Here is a 23,060-nt window from a genome sequence, read left to right as displayed (position 1 = left end):
ATATCAAAAGGCAACCTTGATCACCCAGTTGTGTGGGTGCCTGTCAATTTTCTCCATTTTAAATTTGCCACTTTCCTTTTTCTAATCAGTTTTTCATAGGAAGACATTCCAGGATTATATCAGTATCCCCTTCCTCATCAAACCTCTGTGTATCCACTTTAGCACCCATAGATGGTGTCTACCTGAATCAGTCACTTCTATGATGGGCACAACTTATAAATACGCAAATAGTGATTTTTAAATTCTCATCCTCTTCTACGTTTATTAGCATTCTACTATGTGGAAGAGTTTTCCTTTCTCTTTTATTCATTTATTCATGCATGCATTCATTGATATCCATATGGGCTCTTGGATTTCTGTGTGATTCAACAGGTTGTAATCCATTACTATTAATTATTATTTTGATGCTCAAATTCCTCCTGAGTGGGAGACCCTTCCAGCTGGCACTTTTCTCTGTTACTCATGTTTCCCATCATTCCCTGAGCTTGTCCTTACTTTCTGACACAAGATGTTCCAGGCCCAGCTTTTGCTTGTCCTTCCTCAGCCCTGGAATCAGCCATTTCCCCTAAAGAATCTTGTGTCTTTTTAGTTGAGGATGTTGTCCAGAAACCAAGAGTAGAGCTTACAGTGTGCTCATTGCTAATGGGGTGTCATCACATGTAGGCCCTGTGAAGTGGACACATCTAGGAAATATACGTATGGTGTATATGTATGTATCCATGTATTTATATATACACAAACATACATTTGTAACTATTTGTGTGTATATGTTCTAAAACCATAATTTATATGGATACCTCCGACTCCAATATCTTAGGACTTTTTCTAGCCTAAACCTTTCCATGTTTATAAATACTTTCTCCTTAGTCAGATACTTGACTCTTGTTATCCTCAATTTATTTTCTTATGTGCTCAATTTACTTACTTGCTCTATGTAACTAATCTCCAAAACAGCCATGCTGGCTGCCTTCTCTGTCTGCTACCACTGTTTCCCCTGCCTTCATTTCATTGCCTGTGTAATTAGTAGCCATACTCACTGGCCATGCCTTGGTCGGTCTCCCCAGCCCTTCATCATCCCGCATTCTTAGCCACTGGTCTGTAACTTCATGTCCCCAACCCTCACAAGGAAGTGGTGCACCACAACCTTATCACTGTGCTGTTTCTCACTGCCTCAGTCCCCATGCTGACCCCTCTTGAGCTGGGAAGGACAGCTGGGGCAGGAAGATGCTCTTCCTTGAGCTGTCAAGTATTATAAGCAAGCACACAGTCAATGTGATGAGGTGGTTTATTCATATTTTATTTCCAATTACTGTGCTCTAAACAAAGTCATAAACTATTAAATACTTGTTTAGTTATTATTGGATATAATACAGTCTCATTCTCTCTTGGTTTTTCTTCCTTTGCCAGACTTCTAAATATTAGAGTATCCCAGGTTTTATGATTTTCCTCCCTACTCAAAATACCTTTTACTCTTAATAGGTTTTCCTAACTTAGTAAACAACACAATTGTTTGCCTTGATGTTCAAACCAGAAAACTTAGGAGTCACCTTTAACTCCTTTTCCTCTCCCTACATCCAGTTTACTTCCTGTTCTGTTTCCCAGATGTAGTCTTCATCGTCTCTTTATCACCAGTGTCACCTCTCTGGTCTAAGTCATCTTTCACTTGGACTTTTGTAATGTCTCCTAACTGATCTTGTTTTCCTTTTACAATCTGTTTTTCATACTCTTGTCAGAATAGTGTTTCCATAACAAATCATGTGTGCCTCTATTACTTGAAAACCTTGCATTTAAAATAAAATCCAAACTTCTTACCAGATCTTAAAAGGTACCCACCTCCCTCTCTGAGCTCATTCCTATCCCTCCTTTCTTCACTCGTCTTGCTCCAGTCTTGCTGACCTTCTTTGAGGGTGCCAAGTGTGCATCTTAGCTAATTAGGCATCTAAACCTGAAAGTTGAGTTCCTATGTCCTACATCTACTCTGGTCTTCATCCTCTCCGAAAGTTGGAATTCTCAACCTTTCAGTTGCTTAGACTAGAATCCTAGGAAATCATCCTTAATATCCTTAATTCTCTTTACTTCACACCCTATATCCAGTCCATCAATAAATCTGCCTCAAATATATTTCAACCTGATCATTTATCATCATCTTCTCTGTTATGACACTAGTCCAAGCTGCCCTTCTCTTTTTCTAAAACAATGGTTATTTTAGGGGCACCTCGGTGGCTCATTTGGTTGAATGTCCAACTCTTGGTTTCGTCTCAGGTCATGATCTCACAGTTTTGTGAGTTCGAGCCCCACATCAGGCTCTGTGCTGATCAGCACAGAGCCTGCTTGGGATTCTCTCTCTCCCGATCTCTCTCTCTCTCTCTCTCTGCCCCTCCCCGGCTCCCTCGGTCTCTGTCTCTCTCAATAAATAAATAAACTTAAAAAAAAATAAAACAATGGTTGTTTTAGAGTAGTCTCCTCCATTGTTCTGTGTGCCTGTACCTCCAATCTTGGGTCCCTACGGTTCTTCATCCACTGCATAGCAGCCCGAGTGATCTAAGGTGTTGTATCAGTGGCATCTCACTCCTGTGCTCCAAGCCCTATAGTGGCTTTTTCTTATAACTAGAATTAAACCCCAACTCCTTATCATGGCCTATGTGGTCTCCAATCCATCTCTTTCAACTTTTCTCTGTTCTAGCTACCTGGGCCTTCTTTCTTTACTTAATTTTTAAAGTTTGTTTGTTTATTTTGAGAAAGACAGCACACAATGCACGAGCATGTGAGTAGGGGAGGGGCAGAGAGAGGGAGAGAGGGAATCTCAAGCAGGCTCCACACTGTCAGCTCTAAGCCTGACATAGAGCTCATGAGATCATGACCTGAGACAAAATCAAGAGTCGGATGCTCAACTGACTGAGCCACCCAGGTACTCCTCTTTCACCAAGCTTATTCCATTTTAAGTCTTTTGCAGTGACTGTGCCTTTTGCTTGGCGTATTCTTCCCCCATATTTTTGCATGGCCGCCTCCTTCTTGTCGTTCAGATCTCTACTCAAATGTCACTTCTTTCAGATGTCTTTTCTCCCTTCCTAGCTAAAGAAGTACTTACCCCCCCCCACACACACACTCCTTCCTCTATTACATATTTTATTTTATTTTTATTTTTATTTGAGAGAGAGGGCAGGGTAGAGGGGTGGGGGAGAGAGAGAATGTTAAGCAGACTCCATGCTCATCACAGAGCCTGATGCAGAACTTGACCCCATGACCCTGGGATCATGACCTGAGCCAAAATCAAGAGTTGGATGCCCACCTGACTGAGCTGTGCAGGTGCCCCCAATTTTATTTTCTTTAACTTATCATTATCAGTAATTGTTTTTTTTTTATTTTCCCCATCATAAATGCTTTACATATCGTAACTGTATTTAATTTTTATAAAATTTATTGTTTTATTATTTTCTTAAAATATAAGTCTCTTGAAAGCAGGACTTCATCTTGTTATTTCATTTCTGTATCTCCAGGCTCAAAATAGGCACATAGAGTAGAATTTATACTATGAATAATCATTAAATACTGTTTGACAAAGACTTGCTACTCAAATGTACCCATTTCATAATGGGGCAAAAATTATATACTCACAAATATATATACACATATATGTACATACACACGTTTTTATATAAGTGCATATATACACACTGCTTGTCTCTTAATTAATACAGGTGGAATAATAAAGGATTTTATCTTAGTTTGGGCTGAAGTGAAGTTGTTTTAACAGATAGGGGACGGGGCGCCTGGGTAGCTCAGTCGGTTGGGCGTCTGACTTCAGATCAGGTCATGATCTCATAGTGCGTGGGTTCGGGCCCCTCAATGGGTTCTGTGCTGACAGCTCAGAGCCTGGAGCCTGCTTCAGATTCTGTGTCTCCCTCTCTCTCTGCCCTTCTGCTCATGTACTGTCTCTGTCTCTCAAAAATATATAATCATTTTTTAAAAAGTTTAATAGAAAGGGGACAAAATGAAGAAGAAAATTATTAGCTTTGGTGGAGTCTTATGTAGGTATTTAATTAAGGCGTTTAAAATTACAAGGCACTTTTAAATCTAAACGGTTTCTTTCTTTCCTTAACAAAAATACCAATAAATCAGTAAAATGTATCCAGTAAGTTTAGTAAATAAGAAAATACCTTTAGCTTTTATTTTGTTAGCTCCCTTTAGGTAGCTGATGTTCCATTTCATAGAACAAATATTCAGATTTATAAGGAGTTAGATAACTTTGTTAGAGAAAAAAGAATACTCTGCAGCATATTTTTCAGTGGACAAATGTTCATAGTTTCAGAAATGAAGTTCCTTACTGTTGGTTTCATCATAGTATTGCATACAGAAGATAGTTTTCTCCTTACAGCAATCCTGTAAGATTATTCATTTTTGGAATGTTGAACTGAATCAGTATGGAAAGCAATATTTAATAAACATTTATTGGGCATTTAATTGTGCACAGCATTCAAGTAAGTGCTGTGGAGGACCCAGAGATGACAAGATACTCTAATGAAAACACTGGGGTGTATTTCCTACTTAATTTTTTAAAATTCTACTTTTAAAGAGATAGTGATTTGGTTCAAAGTCCATCAGGTTCCTGATTTTATGTGATTTATTTTTAAGTTTTTATTTTAATTCCAGTTAATTAGCATGCAGTGTTAATATTAAGTTATATGCCAGTTAATCAGGCATCCGGTATAGTGATTCAACAGTTTTATACATTGATTTTAATAGTCTTGGTTTTAATAGTCCTTGAAATACCATAGGTTTTTCCAAAATGGCTTCACCTGAAGATTAGCCAGTGTTGATTGCTTTCCTTCATTTGAGCCAACAATTATCCTTCTATTCTTTTCCTTCATCTGTACCATCCGTTTTTTAATTTTTAGTGTTCTAACAAGAACAGCGTCATGCCTCAACTGGACCTGACTGACATCGTTAGCATCATTTTCAGTATAAGCTTCCTTGGGGCTAGAGCCGCAGCAGCCGGCCCAGATGATGGGAGGGAGGGGGCGTAACGGAGGGAGTGCACCAGACTGGATTGAGGCATTTTCCCCTGGAGCTAAGGTTTTCAATCACAAGAGAAAATTGTCATTTATTAAATATTTAACGGCAACTATGGTGTTTAGATGCTAGTAATTTCTATTAAAATTTTCTTTTCCTTTGATAGAGTCGTTCCAATAAAGAAGATCCAGAACAGCTGAGATTAAAGCAGAAAGCCAAAGAGGTAGGACTTTCAAGTTACCATGCTTGTCTTTGTGTTGGAGGGAAGGTTGGCAGCTCTCTCCTGGCAATTAGGTCAGGGTTTATTTTGCTGTTGCATACCATTTGCAGAAGCCTTGGGGAAGGACAGGAACTGCTCAAGGCAAGGGCAGTACTTCAAATGAGGTCAATGAGTTATGTGCTCTCTTTTTAAAATTTATTTTCAAGGCTTAGGCCTGTCTAGAAATGGCTCTTTGTAAACTACAGTGGTGTACTTGGAGGAATATAATGTGGGATTAAAAAAAAAAAAAAAAAAAAAAAAGAAACTTCTGAGATTTAGCATCTGGGACTGTACAATAGGCTACATTTTTCCAGGGTAATTGTTCGTTTTGTAAATCTGATACTGCTTATAATTCTTTGGCTGGGAGGTGGTACTGGGATTTAGTTTTAAATGGAAAACGCCTCTGGCTTTTAATTTTCTGGGCCCAGCAGTTTTCTGTTCTGGAATGGAGCCCTTGTTTCACACAGTTCATGTTTAGCTGCAGGGGTTTTAGTTTATAGCTTAGACTGGTTAAGCTTTTACTCCCAGAGGCCTCTGCATAGCAACTGTAGAAATCAACAAATAAGTTCATTTATGTCTGCAGCCTCCTCTCAGTAGCTGACTTTTTACATTTCCCAATATCCATTTCCTGACTTTTCTAGCCCCAGAGAAAAAAGCTCCACTAATTGGAGCTTATTTTAATTGAGCCTTAATATTGGATCTCACTGGAGTTGCCCCCAGAGCTGCTGAGAACAGAAGGAAATGAAAGTACCTAAGGTTGAAGATGTGTGTGTTTGGGTGTGTGTGAAATTTTTCACTTGACCTACAGATTCTTTTCCCTGCTGAATAAATCATCAAGCCTGTTCACATTTCTGATTAAGGATCTGACAGCAGACGATAATAAAGACAATTGAGGTGTGAGACGTGTGATATGGAGCTGAAGAAATTGGTTTCTATAGTTACTTGACTGATTTCATGCAATTTTTAAGGATCTTTGTGCTAAATAAGAGTGATTTCCTGAGCAACCTTTTTCCTTAACTGTGCCTCTTGAACTATGAAATTTGTTGTTGCTTAACATTGCAGCACTCGGCTCCTAGGTGCCAGCAGCAGCAGGTTATTTATGAATGTTTTCAAGGCCCTTATTGTTTGGATTAATGTAGGAGCTGAGGCAAAACAAATGGAAATCTAGTAAGATTCTTACAATCAGTGTGGTATGTTTTCACTAAAATAGAGAAGGAAAATGCGTGAACTCTGGATGGAGAGGTTTCTTCTGGATTGAGATGAGGAGAACTGGAAAGGGAGAACATTAGAAAGGATTGAAGTCAGACACATTTCAACAACAGAACACTTCTAATACTCATTTCTGTTCAGCAGAAAATTTATCTAAAGATGTTATCTGAAAAAATTAGTATGAGAACTATACCCATTACCCTCTTTAAGCAAGCCTGGCTTCATAGGTTATTTGGGAATGGACAACCTATTGTTCTGAAACACAAGCATTCCTCTTTGTTTCAATTAAGGACCGATTAGATGCTTATCTTACTTTCTTGTGATTCCACCCCCTTTTGGGAAAACACATATCAGAAAGCTTGCCCTTTTATCTTTAAAAATCTTATCCCATCTTTTCCTTTTTCAAAAACCTTCATTAACATCTGGATTGATTAATTTTTCCTTCAGGTTTGTATGGGATGGTTTTGTTTGGTTGGTTTTTCTTTTAATATTGTGTTTAATTGTTCCCTGAGGGATGAATAGGTGGACAGTATTTTTCAAAGAAAATTGTAAAAGTAAATATGCAAAAAAAAAAGAAAAAAAAAGTACCTCTCTTATGAGAGCAGGTGGTAGCAAACCTGTTTTTTCCCCTCTTTTTGCACCTCCATTTATTTTTTTTCCTAGCAAGATTTAAAGGACTGTATAATTTCTTTCCAAAATATTTTTAAAGTTTCCTAGTTGCATACTATCCTAAATCTTTCAATTAAAAAAAAAAAAAAATCAAATACACTGGCCTCATTCCAAGAACAGAGCCACTTTGTATTAGTTGCAAATGTTTGATGAAACTGCAATATTGTCATTTTTGTGACATTTCCTTTGCCCCCTAGAGCTTTTAATAACTTTAGTATTCTAAGGGCCTCTAATTTAGAATCAAACTCACAGGGATACCATATTGTGTTTCGTTGCAAAAGTCATTGACTCTATCTTAATATAGTTGAACTGTTCTCTTGTGTGGTAATTTGTAAGGTTATCACTTGGGATGTGCTAATTGTTATCACACTGGTATAAACTATAAAGCTTTCATTTGTGATTTTTTGGTATTTGGTCTGTCTGGGAAGTCTTCTTTGTTCAACTGTGAAAATTAGCATGGATTCCTTTCAGTTGCTCAATTTAAAATTTGTTTGCTTTCTTTTTCCAGGTAACTAGCTACCTACCAACCTAGTCATAGGAAGTAGATTAAGGAGAATACCTTATGAAAGCAGAACTCCAGATAACTATTTAGAGAAGTTGTAGGCTTTGTTGATCCTGAGAAATGTTTCAGCAATGTTTCTCACGTAAATATTAAATAACTTGAATCCCCTTCATACATAATTTTATAATCTATGGTGGTTTCAACCGTTTAGGATAGAGTTTTGATCTTGATCATTTCTCCTGGGTGTTTTCTTCTCTATTAATACCCTTTTTGAGTCTGTTCATTTCTTTTTTGCATTCTGGGTATAAGGACAAACTGTGTTAAATCAGGCAGGTTTTTATAAACGTGTCTGATAATTTTTTTTCATCCTTCCCGTCGACTTCCAATTTTGACATTCTTATTTGGAGCTTAAAAAAAATAGGCTGCCCTTGGGATTTGCCTCCAGTCTAGTCTCAGTCCATTGAAGTGGCTCCTTCTGCATACTGTTCTTATTGACCTGACAGGTTATCTGTCTGTTTGAAAACCTTATTGTTGTCTGGCTGAAATGTCTATGGATATCCTTGTAATTCAGACATCTTAGTCTCAACTTTGGGGCTGTTTCCTGCCCCCTCCTCCTCCCTTTTTCTATTTTTGCCTGAGGAAAAAAGCAACAATATTTTAGAGTGTAAGCACTCTATTGTAACTTTATATTTTAAATATCAATACTTTTGGGGCGCCTGGGTGGCTCAGTCGGTTGAGCGTCCGACTTCGGCTCAGGTCATGATCTCGCGGTCCGTGAGTTCGAGCCCCGCGTCGGGCTCTGTGCTGACAGCTCAGAGCCTGGAGCCTGTTTCAGATTCTGTGTCTCCCTCTCTCTCTGACCCTCCCCTGTTCATGCTCTGTCTCTCTCTGTCTCAAAAATAAATAAACGTTAAAAAAATACGTGCTGTGTATCCTAGATTATCATCTAGCCTTCGATGTTTTCCGTTCTTACCACATCATCCAGAATTCTGAGGAGCAAGCCACCTGACCTTGGAGTTCATACATCCTGATTCCTTAAACATTTGTTATATATACTGTGACCCTTCTTTCCTTTTGAATATATCCTCTTTCTCCTTTGGGAAATGTGAATTCAGCACATCTGTGCAGAATGAGACAAAGAATTCATTTACTTTCTTTTAACAACTCCTAGCATTCCCACTTTCATTTGTTACCAGACAATAGAGGAAAGAAAAAGGAATGCAAGACCTGTACCTGCTGGCACTTAGCCACAGGGCAACCAGTAGAAACTGTTATTTTGGTATGAAAAAGACAAAAGATTTTTGTTTTTTTAATTTTTTCTATGTTTATTTATTGCAAGAAAGTGCCTGCACTTGAGCAGAAAAAGGACAGAGCGAGAATCCCAAGCAGGCTCTGTGCTGTCAGCACAGAGCCCGATACGGGGCTTGATCCCACAAACTGAGATCATGACCTGAGTCAAAACCAAGGGTCAGACACTTAATCAATTGAGCCACCCAGGAAGCCCCTTAGATGAAAAATTTAAAGATACGGCGTCCGTGAAATGTGATAGTTAAGGCTGTTAAATTATAGCAATTTGTATTTAAACTTATGCTAGTTCTGCATGAGTGAAAACTCATGGAACACTAGACAGGACAAAATGAAACTTGTCATTTTAAATATATGTGTGTGTGTGTGTGTGTGTGTGTGTGTGTGTGTGTGTGTGTGTATACATATACATTTTTTTTGGTCATTAAGAATCTATTTTAGCAATCCAGTTAATTTAGTATGGAGAAGACATTTGTAAAATGACAAGTTGTAAAAAGCTTGTGTACGTAGAGAAACAGATGCAGACATTTCAAAGCATTGATAGTCTAGGACAGAGGTTCTCAAACTTTGGTGGACATGAGTATTATCTGGAGGGTTTGTTAAAATACAGATTGCTGCCCTCCCCCCCCCCCCCCCCCGCCCCTGCCCCCTTCCTAGTTTATGATGCAGTAGGTCTGGGTGAGGCTTGAGAGTTTACATTTCTAACAGATTTCCAGGTAATTCGCTATTGCTGCTGCTCCTCTGGAAATCACACTTAGAACCATTGGTCTAGGAGGAGAAGGGAGAGGACCTTTAAAATCCACCACTTTTATTTTCCTGTTGACTAAATGGTCATAGAAGGTCAAACAAAATACTGTGGTTTGGGAATCTAAGAGTTGGCATCTTGAACTGGCATTGTTCAGTTACCATTCAGTAAATTCTCTTCTGGGAGCTGAGAAATGGATATTTTCTCAAGAGATGTATATTGGTTGTATCTCTTGATTGGTGTACCTTACATAGGAAAGATAGTATTTTATTTAGAGCTTCATCAGAAGGTTACATGCATTAATTTGGAAGTATAGGATCTATGTGGCCTGAGGGACATTCTACCCTTTTGGTAGAAGAGGTATGTATTATAAGAGAAATAGCATTGAACTAGAAGTCAAGAGTCTTCAATTCTAGATTCAACCTGCCATTGACTACATCTCACTTTGGGGAAGTTACTTTACTTCTTGAACTTAACCCAGTTTCCTTTTTTCTTTTTTTCAAACATCACAAGTAAGATTTTTTATTTGTCACCATTAAATGTCTGAATTTTAAACAGATTCTTGGACTGATGGCTCATATCCATCAGCTCGTTCAACTTTAGCACCGGTGTCATCCCCAGTAGCTTTTCCAGAACTACTGCCTTCACCATGAAGCTCCATGAGCTTTCCCAATTCAGACTTGGGCTTCTTGAGCATTTTTACTTTTCCAACAAAGACATCATGGAGTGGATAAATAGACTGACAAGCCTTCTCTGTGTCTTTTCCAATGCTGTCTGGAATCAGTTTATTGACCACTTCTTTCAACTAATTTGTCTGCACCTCTCGGGTCATGATTTCCATTATCTTTTTCCTAATTTGGCAGACCTATTGGTGCTGAGCATAAGAGGTCTTCCAAATCCAATTGTGGCGTTTTTTAGTAAAACCGACGCAAAAGAAGCGAAGAAATTACCCATCGGTAGTCTTGACATCAACATGGGTTTCAATCATGGTCTGCCATTTTTTGACCATGGAGCACATTTTGTCCCAGGTAAGATCCATGCCATGGAAATTAGTCAGGTTTTGCCCTGAACATCTTCAGTAATTAGCTTCAATTTCCCACATGCAACTTCATCATTCTCCAGATCAGCAAGGCTTACTTCAAACACAGGACCCTTGAGGCCATCAGATGTGATTTTGGTTCCTTGAGTTCTTGTGACTAGTGTTTTCCCAATATTTCTTATATTAAACATTGCTGGTGGTTTTACATCATACCAATCTTTCTTTGAAAATGGATCAACCACTTTCTTCTTGGCTCCCTTTTTGCCACCTTTCGTAAGGTGCTTGTTCTTGCTGACCACCATGTGGCACTGCTCAGGGAGCCAAAAGGGCCCCAGTTTCCTCTTATAGTTGATCCTTGAACAACACAGGGGTTAAGGTCACTATCCCCCTGTGCAGTCAAAAATCTATGTATAACTTTTGATTCTCCTCAAATATATCTACTAATAACCTTCTGTTGGTAGAAAACCTTACTGGTAAAATAAACAGTTGATTAAAACATTTTTGTCTGTTCTATATATTATATACTATATTCTTATTCTAAGATAAGCTAGAGAAAAAATATTAAAAAAATCTTAAGAGAAAATACATTTCTAGTACTGCACTGTATCCCAAAAAATCATATATAAGTAGACCCATGCATTAAAACCCTTGTCGTTCAGACCCTATTTAAAATGAACAGAGGGGTGCCTGGATGGCTCAGTCTGTTAAATGTCTGACTCTTGATTTCTGCTCAAGTCATGATCTCATGGGTTGTGGGTTTGGGTCCTGCATTGGGCTCTGCTCTGACAGTGTGGAGCCTGCTTGGGATTCTCTGTCTCCCTGCCCCTCCCCAGCTTGCATGCTGCTCCCCCCCTCCTCAAAATAAATTTTAAAAAATAATAACAAAATAAAGTGAATATAACAGCACATGTTCTGCTTATGTAACATAGCTGTCATAATTTAGGGGAAAGGTGAGGTGTAAAAGGAAAAATAGTTACTTAAAAACATTAGCCATAGAAACATTTAAGATAGATGCCATCAAGCTCTTAAATAAGCTCGATACTGACCCATGGATATGTAATTTTTTTTCCTTTGTTTTTTTTCTTTCAAGAAGACTGGAAAGAAGGTTGAAAAAAAAAGAATGTAAGAGGAAGACATGGAGGGGGAGGGTTCTGTAATCTAATACAAATTATATTTGTTTTAAACAATATAGAAATCAAGTATTGTGTTTAAGTCTAAGGAAGAAAGTGTCTAATTGAGATCAGAGAATGTGCTATTTACTGAAATGTAGAGATGGATTAGAAGGGCAGACTAACAAGGCATTGGACTCTACATTCCAGATCCCAAGTATCTCAGGTGTTCTGGACAGTAGCTTGACATCATAAGAACTAGCATTAGTGGTTGGGAGAAAAAAAAATACTCAGACCATGTATTGTTAGGTTTGGTGGATTGCCTGCCTAATACTTGTCTTTTAAGGGTTGAAAGCGATGCTATGTTTCTATTGTTGTATCCCTGAATTTTAGGTGAGATGGGGGGAGGTAGTTACTGTTTTTTAACTTGCTTTGTTGGTTCTGTTGGTTTAGAATTCATTTGTTAATGGTGTTTAGTGTGGTATTATTGTTTGCTTCTTTTGTAGTATAATATTTTAGGATTTAACCTTGTTTTCCCCAGTAAGTTGCAGTAATTTAGAAGTGATTATTAGCATTGTTGAGAATTTTAGAGTTTGGCCAATTAATTTTTATAAAGCATATCTAAAATTCTACCTAAATGTTTACTGTTTAAAAACATCTATTGGTGGTAGGGTTTTATTATTTCTACGTACACATAGCGTTAACTGTGAAATCTAAGCAACACACTATTCGTAATTCTTTGCAGAATTCAAAACTAGGTAGCGTACTTTATTTCTCTTATTTTTTCAGATTCTTTCAAATATTCCTATTTAGTGGCAATAGCTATTTTCATTGCTACTAATGTATGTTGTTTGGACAGCATACATAAGCTCTGGGGGAGACATTAACTCATCTCTCAACTCTGTCCTTTATACCTTATTATCACTTTCTAAAAGTTCATAGCAAAATCAGACTGAGGATGATAGCACTTCATATTTCTGGATCATTTGTTTTGAAGGACAGCTCTGCTGTTGTCTCTTGTACTTTCAGCACCTGCCTTTTTTTTTTTTTTTTTTAATATCTTGCCTGCCTTAAGCATGAAAAAGAAACACAGTTTTGAATTTTCTATAGTGTCAGTGTCATAATTATCTAAATAATTTAGTCCTTCCTGTTAATAATGTCCTTGTGTCCGTGGAGGGACTTGACTATATAATACTTGATTTATTCATTCTTTATGCATCTCCTCTAATTCTGCTTCAGTTTTGCTTTCCTTTTTCATTAATTTTTTAAAAAATCTTTTGTCTTTCAAAATTATGTGCTTAGCATCAAGAAGTACCTCTGTTGAACTTTACATCTGAGAGTTTGTGTGATCTTTAAGGTAATCTGTTAATGTGTTTTGGACTTGATTAAAGTGACTATTATCATAGTTGTACTTAAAAATGAACAGAGACAGATACTAAACATCAGGAATAAAATAATCTTCAACCACCATTGCTCTATTGCTCTCTAGGGCACGGACTTGGATTTTAGGGGACCTATGCTTATTATCAGAGAAGACTGTGATAAGGGAAATGAAGGCTTCTTCCTTTTTCATTAGCCATAGGAAGGAGTAAGGGTACTCTTAAAAGAGAACTTGCCAAGCCTGTTAGATCTTTTTGGACCAAAGTGTGTGTTGCTGGTGTAAGTAAGCAAGCAGGCTTTAAGTTTTATGAAACAAAGCTTAGTAGGAATATAATTTAACAGAAACCTGTTGTCAGAATTCTGGTTAAACCAGCCTTTAAAGGTTTCAGTTGGTGAAGTAAAAACACTTCCGACTGTCTCTCCCACTGAATACAGCTATAAAACCTGAACAGAATGCATGGAGAAGCTATGACGGTTTTGAAAATAGTAGGCAAATTGGGGGAAAAGGTGAGACTTCAAAATACCACGAATCCAGCAGTGAGATTGCCATCCCTCCTGCACCTCCCCACCCCCATTCTTCGTGCTGCTTACTGTTGACATGGACAGTCACAGATATGTATGGCAAAGCAGAGTAATTAAAGCCCCCAGCTTTCTGGCCAGAGGACAGAAAGAGGAGACTAGGGAACCAGAAATTACTGGGAAGATTGTGAAATGGGAAGAGCTCAGGAAAGCAAGCCTGTATTATTATTTTAGACTCCTAGGCCCACTCTTGAGCGACACATTTGTCATATGTGAATCTGATTCTAATCAGCATACATAAAGACTTTAAGAATGGAACTAACAGGGGAGATTTAGTAGCTCAGTCGGCTAAGCATCTGACCTTAGTTCATGGTCTGACAGTTCAGGTCATGATCTCACAGTTCATGAGTTCAAGCCCCACATTGGGTTCTGTGCTGACAACTCAGAGCCTGGAGCCTTCTTTGGATTCTGTGTGTGTGTCTCTCTCTGCCCCTCCCTTGCTAGTGCTCTGTGTCTCAAAAATAAATAAACATTAAAAAAAAAAAAAAAAAGAAGTGGAACTAACAGAGCAATGCTAGGTCCCAGACTGACCACCAAGTGGTCCGCATTTGGGACATATCCAGTGAGCACTACAAAGGCTTTGAAAACTGAACTCGTATTGGAGCTTGAGCTAACAGAAGATACATCGGAACTTGTGGCCTAAATCTAACTGACCTGTTCTGCATACTAAAATTAAAATGTCATATTCCAAAGGATTTAAAGAAGACCCAGAGTCTTATAATATTTAAAATGTTCAGGGTACTATTCAAAATTACTTGACTTGAAGAATCAGGAATAAATTTCTAAAATAGAAATTTTATTTATTTATTTTTTAAATGGAAATTTTAGAACTGAAGATAATAATAATTAAAATAAAACACTTGGCTGGATAGTTGAAAAGAGACAAAAGAGTAAAGAGTGAACTTGAAGATGGACAAGTAGAATTTATCTAATCCAAAAACTAAGGAGAAAACCGATCAAAAACAAAAACCAGAAAAACAGAGCCACAGAGACCTGTGGGACAATGACCAAAGGTCTGGCATTAATGTTATTGAAGTCCCAGAAGAGAAAGAGTAAGATGCTAAAAATATGTTTGGAAAAATAATGGCTAACAACCTCCCAAATTTAGAAAGACATAAACCTAAAGATTCCAGAAGGTCTGTGAACCCCCAAACAGGTTAATCACAGAGAAAGTCAGATTCAGTTGCATCTAAGAAAACTAAAGACAGAGAAAAAATTCTTGAAACTAGCTAGAGAGGTGTACACTTGTCTAATAAGGGACAGCAATTCAAGTGATTGTAGATTTCTTATCAGAAACCATGGAAACCAAAAGAAAGTAGCAAAATATTTTTAAAGTGCTGTAAGAAAAAAACTGTCAACCAACCCAGAATGCTATATCCTGTGAAAATACCCTGCAGTAATAAAGGTGAAATAAAGACAGTGCAGGAACAAGAATAGAATCTTTTGCCAGTAGACCTACTCAAAAAAAATGCTTAAGGAAATTGAAGTTCTTCAGAATGAAGTGAAAATGATACCAAAGGAAAATTTTAAACATTAGGAATTAAGAAAAAGCAACAGAAATGGTATATAGTCTGCCTTTAAGCTTTTTAAAATATTAAAAATAAAAATTCTAACATTGTCAGGGATTTTCAGTGTATACATATGTAAAAATAAGAAAATTATAACAGAGTGTGGGGAGTAAAAGGATATAAGGTATCTGTATTCCACTTGAATTGGTAAATTATGGATTCTAAGACTGAAATTTTTTTTTTTTTTTTTTTAAATTTTTTTTTTTCAACGTTTTTTATTTATTTTTGGGACAGAGAGAGACAGAGCATGAACGGGGGAGGGGCAGAGAGAGAGGGAGACACAGAATCGGAAACCGGCTCCAGGCTCCGAGCCATCAGCCCAGAGCCTGACGCGGGGCTCGAACTCACGGACCGCGAGATCGTGACCTGGCTGAAGTCGGACGCTTAACCGACTGCGCCACCCAGGCGCCCCTCTAAGACTGAAATTTTAATTTTTTTTTTAAACGTTTATTTACTTTTGAGACAGAGAGAGACAGAGCATGAACGGGGGAGGGTCAGAGAGAGAGAGGGAGACACAGAATCTGAAACAGACTCCAGGCTCTGAGCTGTCAGCACAGAGCCCGATGCGGGGCTCGAACTCACGAGCCGTGAGATCATGACCTGAGCTAAAGTTGGACGCTTAACCGACTGAGCCACCCAGGCACCCCGCTAAGTAGACTGAAATTTTAAGTAAGTATACTGTAATTTCTAAAGCCACCACTTAAAACAATAGGTAAATTAAAGTGAAATATTTAAAGTTCAGATAACCCAAAAGAAGTAGGAAAAGGGAAACAGAAATGAAAAACAGAAGGAACAAACAGAAAAGAAATAATAAAATGGTAGACCTAAATCCAAAAACATCTAAGTTGTTCTATTAAGTGTAAATGGTCTAAATATACCAGTTAAAAGATAGAGATTGTCAGAATGGATTTCAAAACCATGACTAAATTATATGTTTACAAAGAGACTCATTTCAAATGTAATGATGTAGGTAAAAGTAAAAGGATAGGAAGAATGCTTATGTTAGAGAAGAAGAAAGGTCTCAAATTAATAATCTAAGCTTTTATCTTAAGAAACTGGTAAAAGGAGAGCAATATACATCCAAAGCAAGCAGAAGGAAGGTCAATAATAAAGATAAAAGCAGAAATCAATGACTTTGAGAACAAAAGGAAAAAATAGAGACAGTAAAACCAAAAGCTAGTTCTTTTATCATAAAATTGACAAATCTCTAATTAGACTGAGAAAGAAAAAAGATGCAAATCACCAATATCAGGAAAAAAGAGGTGGAAATCACTACAGACCCTGCAGGGTAAGGGAATACAAAAGAACTCCATGCAAGTAGTTCAACAACTTAGATGAAATGACCAGTTTTTTCAAAAGCACCATCTATCAGGGGCGCCTGGGTGGCGCAGTCGGTTAAGCGCCCGACTTCAGCCAGGTCACGATCTCGCGGTCCGTGAGTTCAAGCCCCGCGTCAGGCTCTGGACTGATGGCTCAGAGCCTGGAGCCTGTTTCCGCTTCTGTGTCTCCCTCTGTCTCTGCCCCTCCCCTGTTCATGCTCTGTCTCTCTCTGTCCCAAAAATAAATTAAAAACGTTGAAAAAAAAATTAAAAAATCAAAAGCACCATCTACAAAACTTAGCCAAGTGAGGTAGCTAACCTCAGTAGTTTTGTAATTATTAAAGTTAATTTATAGTTAAAACCTTTCAATGAAGAAATCTCCAGGCATAGATCATTTTACTTATTAGTAAATTCTCCCAAAAATTTATAGAAGAATTAATACCGTGTCTCCACAATTTCTTTCAGGAAACAAGAGTTAGGAACTCTTCCAGTTCATTTTATGAGACCAGTATTATCCTGATAACTAACCAGAAAAACATTACAAAATAGGAAAACACTTCAGTATCCTTTGTGAACATAGATGTAAACATCTTCAACAAAATATTAGCAAATCAAATGTAGCAATGTATAAACATAATATATCATGACCAAGTGGAGTTTACCCCCCCAGGAATGCAAAGCTGTGATTTAAAAAATCAGTGAATGTAATCTACCATATTAACAATCTAAGAAAGATCATATCAATGCAGAAATACATTAGATGGATTTCAATATGTATTAATAAGAATAACTCTCAAAAATCTAGGTATGAAGAGGACTTCCTTAACCTGATAAAGAGCAACTATTGAAACCCTACTATTAACATTATTCTTAATGATGAAATGACTGAATGCTTTCTTCCAGAGATTTAGGAAAAAGGCAAGGATGTCTGTTTTCATCACTATTACTCAGTGTTATATTGCCCAGACAATAAGGCAACAAAAAGAAAAATAGAGAAATTAAATATAAATAGTGTGGTTTTTTTGTTCTCTTAACCATGTCTTTTGTAGTGCAAGAATGTTTCTAATTTGTATGAAGTCTAATTTGTCAGGTTCTTTTTTTTTTTTTTTTAATGGACCTGTTTTGGGTGTTCTGTCTTAAGACATGTGAGATTTCAGAAAACCAAAGTATACTTTGCAGAGTGGGAGAAAATGTTTTACTACATAGGTAGGGAATTTTGATGACAGAGGTCAATTTAAAAACTTTTTATTTGTTGTGACTATCTTGCAGATGTTAATTTTCTCCAGGGAAAGACTTAAAAAATATAGCTGATTGTTTGATTTGTGCTGCAGGGTAGATTAATTAAAATCGCATTTTGTCACCTAGAAGTTCTAGATTATAACAGCATCAGACTCTGAAACTATCTATTCTTTTTAAAAGGCCAGCATCAACAAAGGACAGTTTACAACCCCTGAAAACAGTTTTTTAACTATATATATATATATATATATATATATATATATATATATATATATAGTGTGTGTGTAAAACTATAGTTTAAAAGAGAGTTTTCTTCCCTGTAATTTGTGAAAAGCAAATGGAGAATGGTTCTTAGTTAATTTTTTTTTTTTTTTTTTTTTTAGTTATGTTTTCTGCTTTACTAAAGACTCAGTTACCTAGGGATTATTTTTGGTCTTTCCTCTAATACTATGAAATATCCTGAAGTGGTCTTTACTTTGTATCTCCTTGAGACTGCCTATTTCACCACAAACTTTACTATTTTCATCCTGCTCTTTTTTTAATATGTTCAAAATTTGGTCAATTCTCTTTTTAAAAAAATTATTTTTGATGTTTATTTTTGAGAGAGACAGAGCACAAGCCAGGAAAGGGCAGAGAGAGAAGGAAACAGAATCTGAAGCAGGGTCCATGCTCTGAGCTGTTAGCATAGAGCCCAATGCTGAGCTCAAACTCACAAACTGTGAGATCATGAGCTGAAGTCTAAAGCTTAACTGACTGAGCCACCCAGGTACCCTGGTCAATGTTCTTTTTAAAGAATGTTCAATGTGTGTGTATAGGGTTCCTCAACAGATTACTTTCAATTGGCTATCTTAGAGCCTGATATTGTTTGAATATTTGTTTAGCAACCAGTGGCAGGTTCTTTATTCATTTCTCTCCATAGTAATAAGATTTTGATGGTAACTGAATGTTCTTCCTCTTCTGGAGGAGCTTAAGGACCTCATAGTGATGTTTTCTTTTGACTTGGTTATCTTTTCTTTTCTTTTCTTTTCTTTCCTCTTTTCTTTTTTTTCTTTTCTTTTCTTTTCTTTTTCTTTCCTTTCCTTTCTCTTTCTCTTTCTCTTTCTCTTTTTCTCTTTCCTTTCGTTTTCTTTTCTTTTCTTTTCTTTTCTTTTCTTTTCTTTTCTTTTCTTTTCTTTTCTTTTCTTTTCTTTTCTTTCTGAAATACCATTTGACACTCACCTGCCCTTGTGAAATGATACTATGGTTTCATGTATTTATTTTACAGTTCTAATGTCTTATTTGTCTGTCTTTTAATGGGGCATCTTTCATGAGCACCTTTCATGAGTACCCACATAGTAAATTATATCTTGTAGATGTGGATACTCTGGGTTAATTATGATAAAAACTCTACAGCAAAATAGTACTTTCAGTTTTTAGCATGAAGATAAATATAGAGTAAATCCATGTGAAAGTGTGATCTATAGAAAGGGCTTGTAATAAGAACACTTGGCTCTGAGTTCTGTTTCTACCACTTATTTATTTATTTATGTAACCTTTGTGAAGTTTTTCTAAGCTCTTAGGGCATGTCTTCCTTAGTAAAAGAAAAAAAAGATGGTACATGGTACATATATGTATAACTTTCTATCCTATTATAATTAATATTATACTTTTTAATGTGGTTGTAAGAGTAAATTTTCAAGGAAGTAGTTTGTAAACCATACAGCATAGAACTCTTTCCTATAATTTACAAAAACTGTCTTTATTTTCAAGTAACTTTTATTTTGAAAAAGTTGACTATAGTGTGGCCAGTTTCTCTCCAATTTACTGTTCAATTTATTCTTCAGGTATTTCTTACCTGCGATTAAACTAAGGATAGATTAAGCACTAGATGCCCTTTTTTTTCCTGGCTTTTCTTCTATACTTCTTCCTTACCTCAATTCTGCCTCTTATTGTTTAGAGATTCAGGACTAAAGAGTTTGTTGGAGTAAAGGTATTAGGAAATGATGTGCTCTTGACTGTTAGGGGAATTTATAATTTATTTTATACTGTAACTTATTTGGGAAAGAACACAGAAATAGGCTTAATGATCAGTTTCTTCCTCCTTCTGAGCATGACTCTGAAAACATTGACTTTTTTGTTGTTGTTGTTCCATCTTCTAGTTACAACAGTTGGAGCTTGCGCAGATACAGCATAGAGATGCTAACCTCACAGCTCTTGCGGCTATTGGACCAAGAAAGAAGAGACCACTAGAATCTGGGTCTGGAAGTGAGGTATTGAAGTAATGTTTGTTATTTTATTTTTCATGTCAAGAAAGCAAGCCAAAAGGAAGCAAAGACATGTACATAGTTTATCCTACCTTGCATGCCGGTGCTGCCAAATCCTTGTTAAAACTCTCCTTTGCCTATTTTATAAAATATTAACTTTGCCTGTTTTTTTAGGATATATATCACCTTGAACTTTACTTCTCTTGATTACTTATTTTATACTTCTTCCTTTTCCCTCCACCCACCCCCATCTCTACTCATAATGAGTCACATTATCTCAGTTTTTTATTTCTGTGCATTCTTTCCACTGGTCTTAGATAATCCTCTTCCTACTGTATATCTAAATCGAGTTCATATCTTTTTTTCTTAAGTTTTTTAAAAAAATATTTATTTATTTTTGAGAGAGAGAAAGACCGACCCCGCATGAGTGGGGAAGGGGCAGAGAGAGAGGGAGACAGAGGATCTGCAGCAGGCTCTGCAATGACAGCAGAGATCCAGATGTGGGGCTCCAACTCATGAACTATGAGATCACGACCTGAGCCGAAGTCAGATGTTCAACCAACTGAGCCACCCAGATGCCCCCAGTTCATATCTTAAGATCAAATCTGCCATCTTTTTTCTTCCATGAACCCCAACTACGCATTCCTTCATTGACTTCTTGTCTCAGTACATAATGTGTTTGCATGGCAGATTCTTCTCTGTTCCTTATATGACGCATATTTTTTCTTTGTAAGATTTTAAACTTTTTGAGCAGATATAATCCTATTCATTTGTATTCCTCCACAGAACTTACATACTCAATAAAAATTGTTAATTGTTTGATTAGCACCAAGAAAGGAGCTGACCTACATCTCTAGAACAATTATTTGATGTAATGTTAGATTTGTGGATCGATCATCAGGGTGAGATACAGGTACCACTGAGGTAGGGTCAGCAATAGGAGAGCCATGGCTCATCTGTTTTGCTCTGTAAAATTTAAATATGCTTTGAGACCAGCTCCTCCCTAACATATACCCTGAACATTGACAGTTCCTAAATAAATGACAATCATCTCAGTAGAGGAAGGATTTAAAAAATCTAGTTGTTTTTCATTATAAATGTAATGAATGCAATATGTTCACAAGTCCCCCAAAAAATCACAGTATAAAAAATGTTTGAAAAATAAGTGTCCCTCCTCACAGATTTCTAGTTCCCCGTCTCCTGCCCAACCAGACGAAACCATTATTAAGATTTTTGACATAGCCTTCTAAAAATTTATGAATATGCACATGTATCTTATGGGTGTTCACAGATCCACGTGCTTGATTTTGTTTTTACTTAATTGTGATCAGACTATGCCTATTGTTCTGCCCTTGATGTTTTTTCCCCTTTTCTGTAATCTCCGTCACGTAATTGACCTCCATACTTTTTAAAGGTATAGGACATTACAATGTGTAGATAAACATAATTTACTCAACCCATTCTGTAATGGAAATTTAGTTTTCTTCCAGAACGTTCTTGAACTTACATTGTATAATGTAACTGTAGGCTAAATTCCTAACAATGGAATTCCTGGTTTAAAGGATATGCATAGGGGCGCCTGGGTGGCGCAGTCGGTTAAGCGTCCGACTTCAGCCAGGTCACGATCTCGCGGTCCGTGAGTTCGAGCCCCGCGTCAGGCTCTGGGCTGATGGCTCAGAGCCTGGAGCCTGTTTCCGCTTCTGTGTCTCCCTCTGTCTCTGCCCCTCCCCCGTTCATGCTCTGTCTCTCTCTGTCCCAAAAATAAATAAAAAATGTTGAAAAAAAATTTAAAAAAAAAATAAATAAAGGATATGCATAACATGAAAAACTTCTTGGAAAAATTCAAACACACAAAAAATAGTATAATGAATCCCCCCCATATACTCACCACTCTGGTACACCTACTATCAATGTATACCCAGTCTTATTTAAATCTGTACCAACTTTCTCTGGTTTTTTATACCTCAGGTTATTTTTTTTTTAAGTTTGTTTATTTATTTTGAGAGTGAACATGTATGGAGGATGGGAGGGAAGGGCAGAGAGCGAGAGTGAGAGCGAGAGCGAGAGAGAGAGAGAGAGAGAGAGAGAGAGAGAGAGAATCCCAAGCAGGCTCCTCACTGTTAACATAGAGCCTGACATGGGGCTCAAACTCATGAACCATGAGATCATGACTTGAACTGAAATCAAGAGTCAGACATTTAACCTATGGAGCTACCCAGGTGCCCCTTCCTCAGGTTATTTTAGTCAGTTCTAGACTCAGTATCATTTTATCCATAAATATTGTTTGTTGCTTTTGATTTTTGTTACATATTTAAAAATGACCCTCTGAATAAGTTGTATCAGTTTTTAAATCCATTAGTTCCTATTTAACATTAACACTGAGATTATCTTTGCCCTTAGATGGTTGAAAATGTAATTTTTAATGGAGTATTTAAATTGCAAGTAAAATTGAGCAGTTTTTTCCTATGTATATTGGTACTTTCAGTTTACTTTTTGCAAGTGAGTTACGTTTTTCAATTGATTAAGAAAATGGAACACACCACACCCCTCCACCCCCCTTTCCAGTTGTCTAGGTTTTCTTGTAAAGTATTTTATTTTCCTTAAAAGAAGAGCTTCTGAGTGTTTGTGCTCTGACTTTCCATTCTATTTGGGAAGGCCTTTCTTAATTAGAATTATGTGTTAATACATTTATCATTTCACTTTTTAAGTACAAATCTTTGATTCATCCAGAATTTCTTTTGAGTAGGAGTTAAGATATGGCTTTATCTTTATTCCCTTCTTTTTTGTTCTCCCCCAGGCTCACAAATCATCCCAATACTATTTACTCAATAATTCTTTCCCCACTGATTTGAAGTGCTACCTTTATCACACAGATTCAGTATTGA

General features: G+C 37.0%; 1 protein-coding gene and 1 pseudogene across 2 annotated transcripts in view; one reads left to right on the top strand and one right to left on the bottom strand.

The window, feature by feature from the left end:
* TAF4B (TATA-box binding protein associated factor 4b) overlaps positions 1-23,060 on the top strand; it is a 125,840-nt gene that overhangs the window by 72,416 nt on the left and 30,364 nt on the right. For both annotated transcript variants that reach the window (XM_058692461.1, XM_058692462.1), the window contains 2 exons: positions 5,177-5,233; positions 20,071-20,181. In XM_058692461.1, coding sequence (XP_058548444.1) covers positions 5,177-5,233; positions 20,071-20,181 — 168 coding nt within the window. The remainder of the gene's footprint in view (positions 1-5,176; positions 5,234-20,070; positions 20,182-23,060) is intronic.
* LOC131490254 (small ribosomal subunit protein eS1-like) lies at positions 10,206-11,062 on the bottom strand (annotated as a pseudogene).

The sequence above is a fragment of the Neofelis nebulosa genome, chromosome 11 (assembly GCF_028018385.1).
Source record: "Neofelis nebulosa isolate mNeoNeb1 chromosome 11, mNeoNeb1.pri, whole genome shotgun sequence".
Classification (NCBI taxonomy): domain Eukaryota; kingdom Metazoa; phylum Chordata; class Mammalia; order Carnivora; family Felidae; genus Neofelis; species Neofelis nebulosa.
Note: the sequence above shows the minus strand (reverse complement) of the source record. Positions and strands in the feature narration are given on the sequence as shown.